Below are 13,269 nucleotides of genomic sequence, written 5' to 3'. Positions count from 1 at the left end.
CACCATTATCGCTCCGGATACATTTTATCTTTCTACCTGTTTGTTGAAAGTGAGAAAGTACTTTGATCCAGCAAGTGACGGTGTGCTAAATGTTCCGCACACGTCTGAATGGATCATATCCAACAGCTCCTCAGCTCTGCTCCTCGTTGTCTTCGGAAATGGTTTGCCAGCATGCAAGTCTTGCATACTGCGTCTGGTTTGAAAACGACCTTTTCAACACCGTACACCATCTTCTTCCTCACCATCTCCTGTAGGCTGCTTGTATTCAAATGGCCATACCTTTTATGCCATAGTGAACCATCAGCATCAACGGCCGCAAAACAATTGTTATGTTTCCCTTGAAACATATACAAATTACCAGCTCTCATTACACGCAGTATTCGCTCGCCTTCCTGAATGACGTTAGCGTAATTTGGTCCAAAATTGACAAAACATTTATACTGAGCTGCACGGCTGACTGACATAAAGTTGCCGTTCAAATCTGGGACGAAGAGTACGTTATTCAATACCAGAGTACATAAATCAGTCTTAAGCTTCACTGTTCCTATGCCCTTTGCTAGTAGGAATCCATTTCCAGCAAGACTAATTTTTTCAGTGTGCTCTTCAAACTCAGTAAAAACACTTCTGTCACAGCACATGTGACTGGTAGCCCCGCTATCGAGACACCACTGTGTTTTGCCAAAACCACCACCATACAGCGCATTTAACAAGCAGCATTGTTTTTGTGTCGCGCTCTCTTTGTTTACTTTCTCGCGACGACAGTTCGCTTTAAAATGCCCACGCTCTCCACAGTTATAACAAACTACGTCTTTTCTCTTCTTTGCGCTCGGCCGAGCTTCTCTCGCCGGCGCCTGTGGCTTATGTACTGCAGTAAATGCCTTTGCGCTCTCCGTTTGTTTTTCTCTCTGCTGCTCCGCTCCTCCCCTTCTCGTGTCTTCCTCGATCAGCTTTATACATAGAGCATCGAAATACGGCAGCTCGTCGCGCGTCTCAATGGCGACAACGAAATTCTCGAAACTCTCTGGAAGGCTCGACAGCAAAACAACACTGCGCAATTCCTCGGTGATACCAATTTCCACCGCATCAAGGGCATCAAAGATTTCCTTAAATTCTTTAATATGTGACGATATACTCTGCCCTTCCAACAAACGTTTGCTCAGCCACTTCTTATACAGCATGACCGTTCGTAACGGCCCTTTCGGCTGGTGGACATCCTGTAAAACTTTCCATGCCTCAGCCGCAGTGAGACACCCTTTTGTATAACCAAGTTGCAAAGACTTCACACTCAAGATGATCGTGGCCAATGCTTTCTCATCTTGGGATTGCCAAGCACCTCCAGTATCAACCTCAGGTTTCACGGACTCTCCTGAAACCACCTTCCACAAACATGCGTGCACCAACACTGAACGCATCTGGGTGCTCCACGTTTCATAGGAGCCATCCTCCAGCTTATCGATCTGATACAGGTTACTCATTCCGGCAATCTTGAGTAGACTCCAAAATCTAACTCCTGAGTTTCACTACACGTTTCTCCTTTAGGCAGCTCCTAGGGCGCTGGGCCCATAACCTATTGTTTATTGAATAATGCCAGCTTAATGCGGCTGCTTATTTACTAATATATATACATACATACAGTTCATGTGTATGTATGTATGTTCTCATACAAAATTACATATGCACATGTGGGCATTGCTTATATTCAACATTTCTGACATTGTGACACTGACTACAGGACTAGCCAAGGTTCAAACAGGGATCTTTCGATTAATCCATATTATTGACATAGAGGAATATGAAAAAACAATTGATATAATAAACCAATTGATATAAAAACTTACGACCCAATCCCCTACCCTTCTTAATAGAGGAAGTCAGGATTTCTAAAAACCTAATAAATCAATTTAATAAACAGCCTAAAATATGAAGGAGACGCTCAAAGGGATACTAGAACCACATTAATGTTTCAAATTCAAATGCTTAAAAAAGAAGAGCAAAAAAAAACACGACCGTTCGCTTTGAAAGCTAATAGACGATTTCGAAGTTAAAAGAATATTAGATCAGAATCAATTACCTTACACAAACTTTGAGGAAGCCATGCACATAGCAGAAGTAAACATAGCAAGTAACGGACCAATGTTAATCTATATTGTAAAAATTACTGTAACCGATACCAAACTATGTGAAGAAATTCTAATTAAACCAATAAAAATTGGTCAATATGTCAACAAAATAGAAACCGAAAATGTAATTAGATGTAAAGATAAAATATTCGCAAAAACTACAAAATGTAATACTTATAATGAAATGACAATTTGTAAACATAAGAACATGACAGACATTAGTAATTCATCTTGCCTACCAAATCTCCTAAAAAGTCGCCCTGCCACCTGCATTATAATCAACAATCAACACATCCCCACAATTGATGAAATCGCACCCGGAGTTATATTACTCAACAAATTCAGCGGCAAGAACTCAGTCAACGGAACAACGTCAACACTTAATGGGTCATTTGTCATTTACTTCAGCAATACCACAATAGAAGTTGATGAACAAGCCTTTACGAACAAGTACACCGTACACCATCGACCTATGCCGGCAATCCTCCGAACCGAGATGACAATTAAAAACCTAGAAGAGAAACTATCACTAGAATTTGTCAAGGAACTTAATGTCAATAATACTAAAACCTTGGAGCTGTTAAAAACAACCTCCCACACAGCGGATATACTGATGGGCTGCGTCCTAATTACCGGAATCGTCGTAATAACGATCCGCATCTTGATTAAGGTTACAAAGGTTACAAAATTCCATATAAACCAAACCACCGACCACAAACTGACCAACGACCGCAACGAGTGGGGACACTCGATTTTAAAGGCGGAGGAGTTAGCACCAAAAGAACTCGCAACAAAAATCTGTGAAGGCTTACACGCGCATACGGCCGTGCACCTGCAGTAGACAATAAATGCAAGATCAGCGTCTGGAGCGCTTCCGTGGGAGCAACGATGGCAGAGCCAGCAACGGAGTTGGCACTGACGCTAGCAGAAGCAGAGCGACGGTGCTGGGGGGTATAAATACCACCCAATTTTGTACTTTAAATTTAGTTCCGATTTTTGTCAAAATAAAGACGGACCACCGGTCCAAACTACCATCTTGCAAAAATATACAAACGTTTACTTTAACTTATAGCCCTCCTTAAAGTCTCCATTCTCCAGATCCTAAGTCCACTATTTTTTCCGCTTGCCCGGTCCAAAGTCAAGCTTGGTGCCATTGCTTTCCTTTACCTGGTTTACGGACGTCAGTTAGCGTTCTGGGCGATTAGTGGGCGTTGGAGTGGGGGTGATGGGTTAATGGTGATCACGAATAAATTTACTTTATATGGTCGGAAACACGTCCTTCTGCCAGTTTAATACTTTTCAACGAATCAAGTAAACCCTTTTACTCTACGAGTACGAATTTATTTATCAAATTGATAAATAAAAAAAATATGTATATTGGATTAGTTAATCGCATTTCCCAAATCTAAATAAAAAGCTATAAGATTCACTTATTCTTATTAGCTTCATTGTTTAATTCAAAATAAAATTTGGTTCTAGTTTTTAAATAGTATGCTTAACTAAAAACAGCTTTTTGTGATGGTTTTGACCTATATTAATAAAAACACCAGCAAATTTCATTTGTTACACTTCTGATATAAACATTGCAATTTATTTTTGAATGATGTGATATTGTACCTTCTTATCTCAAAAATGTATGAATTATTTACCTTGTTTAAATTTAAGCAATAAGCAGTAAAAACTAGCGTTGTGACCAAATTCAAATAACGAATACCAATAATTAGTTCTTTTATATTTTGTCTTAAATTTTACTATTTATCATAATGAAATTTGATATTAGAAATGTTTGCAATTGATGTTGCTACGCCCTTTTATCACACCTCGGGAAGAAGTATTTTTGTTTAATATTCAAAACGAGCTGAACAATTTTTTTCTTGATGTTATACTCATACGTAAAACTTAAAAATATCCAAAACGTACATTTATAATTGATGACTTAAAACGCCAAATTATTTTTCAAGTGCACCAGAGGAACGCACAAAGTGTTTAAAAATGAAGCTTAAGCGCTGCTCTTTAATACAAACTGGTCTTCTTCATGATTCGCAGAAATTCTTCTTGATTTACCTCGCCATCATTGTCCAAATCGGCTTCGTCTATCATCTCTCGTAGTTCCTCGTCAGTCAGTGTTTCACCAAGTTCGCGAGCTACCCTCTTTAGATTTCTGAATGAAATTTTTCCAGTGTCGTCATCATCAAAAAGCCGAAAAGCCTTAAGTATCTCTTCCTTAGTGTCCTTTTCGGCCATCTTTATAGTCATCAGTTGCAGAAAGACGTTGAACGCAATGCGTCCACTGCAGTCCTTGTCAATGTCGGAAATCATCCTCTTAATCTCCTCCTTTTTGGGCTCGAATCCCAGAGCCCTAATGGCCACCTTAAGTTCTTTTACCTCAATGTAGCCCGTGCCTTCGTTGTCAAATAGATCAAAGGCCTCCTTAATGTCGCATTTCTGGGCCTCAGACAGTTCGAACTTGGGTCCAGACTTCTTGCGACCTTGTTGCGTACCCCTTTTGGCAGGAACTGTACCAGGGTTGGCGTTGCCAGCCGCAGTTGAGTTTTGCTCCATTAATTGATTGGCTTAAATTGGGAAAACGATTATATGTGATTTTGTGCAGGCCTCAGTTATATTTGAAACTCACGTAATTTCAGATGTTGGTATAAGTTCTTGATTTACGTCGCATAGACTGTACGAGTGAGGGTTGATTTCTTGAATGCTCCTATTTTTGTTATAATATTTACACATAAACATTAAGAGCTCTACACAGCCCACCCTGTTACTAGCTCAAACAAATGTTTGCAGTTCACGATTTCAAGAAAGTCATATGTCGTTTGTTTGTAAAACAGCTCTAATAAGCTTGATAATAAGTTTGACTAGATTGTCAAACACAATGTTAAAGGCCTGTTCACACTTGTGAAACATCTACACATATATTTCCACAACAGCAAATGAATAGTAGTAAAGACACTTAAAATTGAGTACAATTATGAACTATCGTACTAGTGTAGAAAACATGGCTGTGCGAAACGAACAGTTAGTTCTTATGTACATATGTATGTTTCACACATCCTTTTGGTATAACGAAGCACCGTGCCATCCTCAAATGAATATTTATTGTTATTTCTCGAATACCGTGTTGGTACAAACAAAGACACAAGAATAACAAGAGCGAGAGAGCGGAGAGCTCAAAGCGAACAGTTCTTTTCTACGCATATAGTAACAGCCGACTACTGTATGTGTGCACACATATGCTCATGCATTGTAATTTTTACATTCATCTTAGAAGTTCTTAGACTTTAAATCTATATTATTTTTGATCGATTGGCACCATGTGAAAAATTCTTGTTTTGCATTGCCTTAACGTTATTATTATTTAAATTTAGGCTAGAAAAAGTAATAGTCGAATCTATGTACATAATATCACAAAATAAATTTAATAAAGACTTTATATTGGAATATTCGCCAATAGAGTATTCAGCATGTGACGTGTGAAAAATTAATAAGGCAATGATTGTTGAGTGCTTGTGTCCGCACTTCATGCCTCAAGATATGACTTTTGCAATAAACAGTTTTCATATTTTTATTTATTTTATAAATTTTTATTTTCTACTACGTATTATTTTTATGAAATATTTATTTCTCAATGTAATGTCTTCTATTTGGAAAACTTATGTTTTAAATTACAGTAGCTATAATAATTTTCGTTTGTATTTGCTTTAATTATTTAGTATATTTATTAAGTCATTTGTCTTAATATGATGTATGTAAATGAACAATTTTTATTATTTAAAATGCACATTAGATTCAGTTGTTTTTCAGTTTTTTTTTTTTTAATTCCAATTTGATATTTTTAAAAAGCGCGAAATTGGCCCAAATATGTAAATTCGTTTCTTCGATCAGAATTGATTTCGTCCCGAAAATAGTCTTCTAGCACAACACGCACACATATACGCGTACTCGTCTCTTGTTTTTAATCACACAGGCAAGCAAATTTTATTTTTAGATTTCTTACGCTCTCAGCGTAAGCGAGCGGAAAGAGAACAATTTTGGCCGTCACCAAAAAAGTGGCTGCATAGTGCCAAACCAATGTATGGCCGTTACGCATTTTGTTATTCTAGTGTCTTTGATTTGTGTGTGTATCAAAAGAGCATGACTCCTGTTGTTGTTTTTGGTAGAGTTTCGTGAAAACGAAGTAAGGATGATGAAATAATGGAGTGAAGTTGAGGAATAGAAGAAAAGCATCGAGAGGGCGGCGCTTGAGTAAATCAATTTGGTTCGAACGATCGAAGGGACAACACGCAGACGACTTGCTGTGCTGGACGGTATGGACGCTGAATTGAATGGATAAATCGCGCTCGGCTTCTCCGACATATACAAGACAAAGAAATGAAAAATATCACATTTTTTAAATGTGTGCGCGTGAACGTTTTGGGTGGTTTGTGGGTGTACCACAACGTTATTGGCAAGTCGATAGATATTTAGAAAACCGTACAAAACTGCCACGTCCAGACTTTTTAAATATGTTTCGATATATTTTGTTTTTTGTAAATTTTTATTGATTTGCCAAAAAAACTTTTTGCTACACCCACAAAGCGCATAAGCCGGTCGGTCACGCCCACATTTGAAAAATGTTTTGATTTTTCTTCGTTATATTGTTTGTATTACCACTTCCACATTTTTATTAAAATTGTATTGAGATTTTTTCATTTTATATGTCTTTCAAATTTCTATTGATATAATAAACAATTTTTGGCCACGCGCAAAACTCCCAGCCCACATTTTTAAAAATTCTTATTTATCTATCGATATTCCAAAAAGAATATTGAACTTTCTCACACAAGTGACGGCTGTCTGATACTCTTTTGTTAATTTTTCATTTAAATGTTCTTAAGCCTCTGATCTTCCTGTGAGACAGACTGAAACTAGGCCTTAAATTATGATTTAAAAACAACAGAATTAAATACAGGGTATATATTTTCCCTTACGGCTACTAGCCTTTAAAAACAAAAATTTAATATATAAATATATTCATAGGTGTGACATTCATCCATTTGTGGTGGAGGGGCAATAAGTTGGTCTTATCAAAGACACTAGAATATTCTAGTATCTAACCCCCATAGATGACGCGATGGAAGAATGTGGTGTAAATTCTAGTTTTTTCACGGTAAAACGATTTATTCGAAGTGCCAAACAATTGAAGAGATTGAAAATAAAATAAATCTCATAACTCTCGTGCTCGAAAAAGCACGACTTTGATTTGGTTGAGGTCACTTTACGTGGTAGACTGTGGTCTTCAACCTTGATCGACTGGATGGTTAAAATAACCACTTCTTCGATATGAGAAAGGAAGAATTTTTCGTAAGTGCAGTTGGAGGAGCCTTATCTTTTTATGAAACATGTGGGCTCCAGTTTGTTACCTGAAAGATGAACGCAAATGCGTAAAAGACTGTACCTCAAAAGGCTTTACTATCAATTACTGATATATATGGTCATATTACACGGACGTTCCAACATGATAACGCTCCCATCCATACCTCAGGTTTTAAAACAGTGGATTAAGGATCAAAATGTCAAATTGCTCCCCTGACATTAACATTATCGAAAACATGTGGGGACTCTTGTCAAGGAGAGTAAACGAAGGATGAAGACACTTTTGGGACCCTGGTACTCTAGTTGAAGATAAAAAAAATACTGGTCAACAATATCAATAAGTAAAATTATAAGCCAAAAGAGAATGATATGACTATTTAGTCTAGTTCCCCGTCTATCAGACACTCGTTACTCAGCTAGTGCGAACGAGATATTTGAATATTTTTCTGACATATCGATAGATATTGGGGAATAAAATGAGAAAATATTTTAAAATTTTTCAAAATTTTTCAAAAGTGTGGTCGTGACCGTTTTGGGAATTTTGTAGGTGTAGGGACAGAAATTGGCAAGACATACAATAAATAAAAAGATAAATCAAAAAGTGTTGGCGAGGCACTTCTTGGCGGTTTGCGGGCGTGGCAAAGAGTTATTTTGGAAATCTATAAAACAAAAGAACATGTTCGAACAGAACATGGTCGAACAGAACATGTTCGAACAGATCATGTTCGAACAGAACATGTTCGAACAGAACATGTTCAAACGGAACATGTTTGAACAGAACATGTTCGAACAGAACATGTTCGAACAGAAAATATTCGAACAGAACATGCCCATCTTGAATAAACTTTCTGACAGGGACCAATTCGTAGTTCTAGGTGATTTTAATATACCGGGCACAATGTGGTCCCCAGAAAAACAATCGAGTATCCTTCTCTCTTTAGCACAACATAACTTTATTGACGGCTTGCTCGACTTATCGCTGTCGCAAGTTAATTATATTCCAAATTCTCTTGGTCGACTTTTGGATCAATGTTTTGTAACAAGTCCTGAAAGTGTGTTTCTGTCCAGGGTAGTACCTCTTACTCAACCTGAAGATCCATATCATCCTACTTTCGAAGTGGAAATCGACATAGGTACGGTATTTAAAGTAAATTCAGAGAAGTCAACAAGGCGAATTCCCTGTTTTCGCAAGGCAAATTTTCGGAGGCTAAACAATTTTATAGCTGGCTCTAATTGGTCCGATCTTTACTCCTGCAACATAATGGCGGATGCGATTAATATGTTTTATACCGCAATTAAATCATTTTTTGACTCTTGTGTTCCGATGTACTATCCGTCAATCCACTATGGTTTTTTATGCGTTTTTTTTGGCAGAAAGTCAAAAAAATTTTTGAACGGAATAAAAAAATTTTTATTTTTTTTATATTTAGGATAGTCTAATTAGATAAAAAAAAGTCGATTTTTACTTTTTTATGCAACACTGCCTTATTGCCCACCTCTCAAAGACAGCTGATTGTCGATAACATGCGTAAGACAAAATTGGCGGCAAATCATTGTGCAACATTTGTGGTTAATATTTCCTCAGAGAATTAAAAATTTTAAGGTGGTGTCATGGAAAACAGTAGGCCAGGTATGTAGATTTGTAGTTCAGTAAAATTTTTGTGTATGTTATATGTTTTTGTGTAGTTGTATCGTGTTTTGTTTATGTACCTTTTTTACAGTCAACTTAACAAATGTAGCTGTGTTTCGTGGAATATAACTTTTGTATGGCAAACCACTGCAAAAGAATTTAAACGGCAAGTTATTAACTAACATGTGTATAATATTATACAACTGGTTTCATTTGCACCTTTTTGTTCCTTTTTGAAAAAATTACGTTTTTGTAGATGAATACTGGTTTGGGCATGCAGAGCTGCTAGACATTTGGAGCAACAATAGTCGCTCTGAGGATGCAGTTAGACAGCATATATTAAAAAAAATTGGTCAGAATAATTTAAATGAATGTTGTATTTCATTGATAAATAAAAAAGTTAAGTCCTTCTTTGATTACATAAGGAAACATTTGCCAGGTTGCAATAGATCGCTGGACAGGTTGAAGAAAAAACACTTCAAATGGCTGGCATGTACTCCAAACAAAGTTGGTCGTCCAAAACTAGTTTATGAAAAGGCTAGTGACAGACTAAAAAGAAAATTAGCTTCGGACCTTGCGGATGAAAATAATAATTCTGTACCATTACTCTTGCATGCTGCTTCAGTTTCGGCTAAAAAAGGAAATGAAAAGGACATGGCAGTTGTATTAAAAGCAGCTGGTAACAGCGATAATATCAATAATATAAAAAGAAAAATGTTCTCTTCTGAGCCCACACAAATGTCCGTCGACAATGCATTAGCCTTTTTATTTGAAAACGGATTTACAAAAAGCCAATACATCAATTTAAAACGGAATACAAAAGTACACGGCTTTGATATTTACCAATCATATCCTGATGTTCTTAACGCTAAACTAAAGCTTGGCCTATCACAACAAATATCCTTGGTATCCTATGTCACCTACTGTTCACAAGGTGTTAGTTCATGGGCATCAAATTATAGATAATTGTTTGGTGCCTGTTGGCTGTCTTGGTGAGCATGCGTCCGAATCGAGGAACAAATTTTATAAGAGCGATCGGAGAAGACATGCAAGAAAATGCAGTCGCCTAAATACTATGACCGATATTTTTAACAGAGCTCTAGATACGTCTGATCCTTTGTTGTCTAGTATTTATCTAAAAGAAAGACAAAGGAAAAATAAAAACAAAAATATGCCGCAAGAGGTAATTTCTCTACTTAAATCACCATGCGTTGGAAGCGATCATGATGATCATGGTGATTGCCAGGACATCGACGAGGGGGAGGAGGACGATGAAAGAGAACTTCTACAGCAAGATCATGAACTTGATGTAATAGCCTCAGACGAAGAGTTTTTTTAAATTAATAAATAATAAGTTTAATTTTTTTGTAAGTATAATAGCATAACAATGACATACCATATGATAAATTTATTTTTAAATTTCATGACAAACTGTTTTGGACCATCATATACATCTTAATATGATTTTATTTTATTTAATTTTCTGTATATAATATCATAATATAATATAATTAAAAATAGATACAATTTTTTTTTTTTTGGTAATGTAAATATTTTTATGGCATATCGGCCAGATCGTTTATATGGCAGCTATATGAAAGTTGACCAAATCACTTGAAACTTTGTGAATCATCTTGGGGGAACTAAAGAGTATCACAAACCAAATTTGGTGAAGATAGGTCATCATTTCGAATTTCTGCCAAAAAAAACGCAAAAAAAACCATAGTGCAATCTCGCAATCTCCTTGGTTTAATAAAGAGTTGACACACCTAAGAAATGTAGAGTCCAGGCTCTATATGAAATTTAAAAATACCGGTTCTCAGTCCATCCTTTGTAAATATTTAAGCGCTCGGTGCTCGATGCTCAGTGCTACAAAAATTATTTAAACCGTTGTAAGTTCCAGTTTGCACAGGATCCGAAAAAGTTTTATAATTTCGTTAGCACTAAGCGAAAAACAAGTTCTTACCCTTCCTCGCTATTTTTTGAAAACCCTACGGTTACATCGGATCAGGCAATAGCCGATCTATTCGCCAAGTTTTTTCAAACGTATTCAACTTTACCTCACTCCCTCCGAACAGCCATACTCTTATGCGGTATCTAAGTCGAATCTAATATTTTGCCCCACTATAAACGAAAGCTCACTGCTTAACGATCTTCAGCGTGTTAAACCGGTCTATTCGCCAGGTCCCGATGGAATCCCTGGCTGTGTGCTCAGATTCTGTGCAGAAGCCTTGTGCAAGCCTCTACTGAAACTGTTTACCTTATCTTTGGAATCTTCACAATTCCCTCATATATGGAAGGAGTCCTTTGTGATTCCTCTTCACAAAAAAGGTAGCAAACTGGACGCAAGCAATTACAGAGGAATCTCTAAATTGTCGGATATCCCAAAACTTTTCCAAAATGTTATCACTCCTCATTTGCAGCACCTTTGTAGATCAATCATATCACCGTGTCAACACGGTTTTATGAAACGCAGATCTACAACCACTAACCTCTTGGAGCTAACTTCTTTCGTAATACAGGGTTTCAAAAATAATCTTCAAACAGATGTCATCTACACGGATTTTAGTAAAGCATTTGACTCTGTTAATCATTACCTTCTAATAAGAAAACTTGATCTTATAGGTTTCCCTGTTGATCTTCTAAATTGGATTTCAAGCTATCTGAATGGCAGGACACAACAAGTCCTCTTTAAAAATTCTTTATCTTCTATTCTCCGAGTCACATCCGGTGTCCCACAAGGGAGCCATCTTGGTCCGCTTCTTTTTACCTTATTCATTAACGACGTCCCCTTAATAATAAAACATTCGCGTGTACTTATGTACGCAGACGATGTTAAATTATGCCTCCAGTACAAGGACACTTCGTGCCATTTGGACTTACAATCCGATCTAGACCGATTTCAAATATGGTGCCGTGATAACGTATTAAACTTAAATGGCTCCAAGTGTAAAGTTATGACCTTTTGTCGTGCCAACCCAATACGCACGACTTACACTCTAAGTGGGTGCTCTTTGGACAGAATAACACGAGTTGCTGATCTTGGTGTTCTGGACCCAAAACTAAAATTTTCTGACCATATTTCGTCTATTGTCAATAAGGCCAGGGGTGTGCTTGGTTTTATAAAAAGTTGGTCTAAGGAATTTGATGATCCTTACTTGACTAAAACCTTATTTATTTCGTTAGTCCGTCCGATTCTCGAGTACGGATCACCTGTTTGGAGTCCACAAAACGCAGTCCACTCGGACCGCATTGAATCGGTCCAAAAAAACTTCTTACTTTTTGCCTTGCGGCGCCTAAATTGGGATGCAAACCGTATATTACCTCCTTATTCCAGTAGACTACTTTTAATTAATTTACCGTCCCTAGCTAACCGTAGAACTATGCTTGGAACAGTCTTTATTTGTAAGCTTATTCGTGGGGATGTTGATAGTCCCGACTTGATTAGTCGGCTTAACTTCTCGGTTCCAAGTAGATTCACTAGAAACTATATACCCCTTATCTTAAATCATTGTAGATCTAATTATGAGTTGCATGACCCTTACAGAGTTTTATGTTCTGACTATAATAGACTTTATCCTATTATCTGTAATCTTGACTCTCTGCCGCAATTAAAGCAATCGATTTTATCTTTTCTATTACATAATTAGATCCTACTAACACTAATATTTAACATAGTTATTTTACATTATATTCATTTCCTCGTTCCTGTTCTCTTTTTTATATCGCGTCTATATCTTCTCGCGAATCGAGCCGTCCGATTCACGGCAGCGCCCCTCGGTCGGTTAGGCGGGAGGTGTGGCAGTGGGACCCGTGCGAAATATAAAAAAAAAAAAACTAATACAAAAATTAAAAAATATCAAAACATTTTTCAAAAGTGTGGCGTGGAAGTTTTGGGCGGCTTGTAGGCGTGGCAAAATTTTTTTTGGCAAGGCGATAGAAATTTTTTGAGCTATTAAAATCATACAAAAATTTCAAAACATTTTACAAAAGTGTGGGAGTAGCAGTTGAGGGCTGCGTCTATGTCTCCGGAAGCTGCATGTTTAATCTCAACATTCTAGCTTTTATAGTTCCTGAGATCGAGGCGATCGGCAATCTTATTTTTGGCTACTTATCATCATACTTGTATTTTTTCTTGCCTAAATATGATAATTA

The 13,269-nt window shown here is 37.0% G+C and overlaps 1 protein-coding gene across 1 annotated transcript; it reads right to left on the bottom strand.

Annotated features, from left to right (window-relative positions):
• Positions 1 to 3,674: 3,674 nt before the first annotated feature.
• Positions 3,675 to 5,293, bottom strand: LOC117141913 (caltractin). The gene is made up of 2 exons (XM_033306037.1): positions 4,756 to 5,293; positions 3,675 to 4,693 (listed from the first exon to the last, which is right to left on the bottom strand). Exon 2 carries the CDS (start codon positions 4,680 to 4,682, stop codon positions 4,134 to 4,136), a length of 549 nt encoding a protein of 182 aa, XP_033161928.1. The 5' UTR covers positions 4,683 to 4,693; positions 4,756 to 5,293; the 3' UTR covers positions 3,675 to 4,133.
• Between the last annotated feature and the right edge of the window lie 7,976 nt (positions 5,294 to 13,269).

Source organism: Drosophila mauritiana, chromosome 2L (genome assembly GCF_004382145.1).
Source record: "Drosophila mauritiana strain mau12 chromosome 2L, ASM438214v1, whole genome shotgun sequence".
Classification (NCBI taxonomy): Eukaryota; Metazoa; Arthropoda; class Insecta; order Diptera; family Drosophilidae; genus Drosophila; species Drosophila mauritiana.
This window is presented reverse-complemented; position numbering and strand designations above follow the sequence as displayed.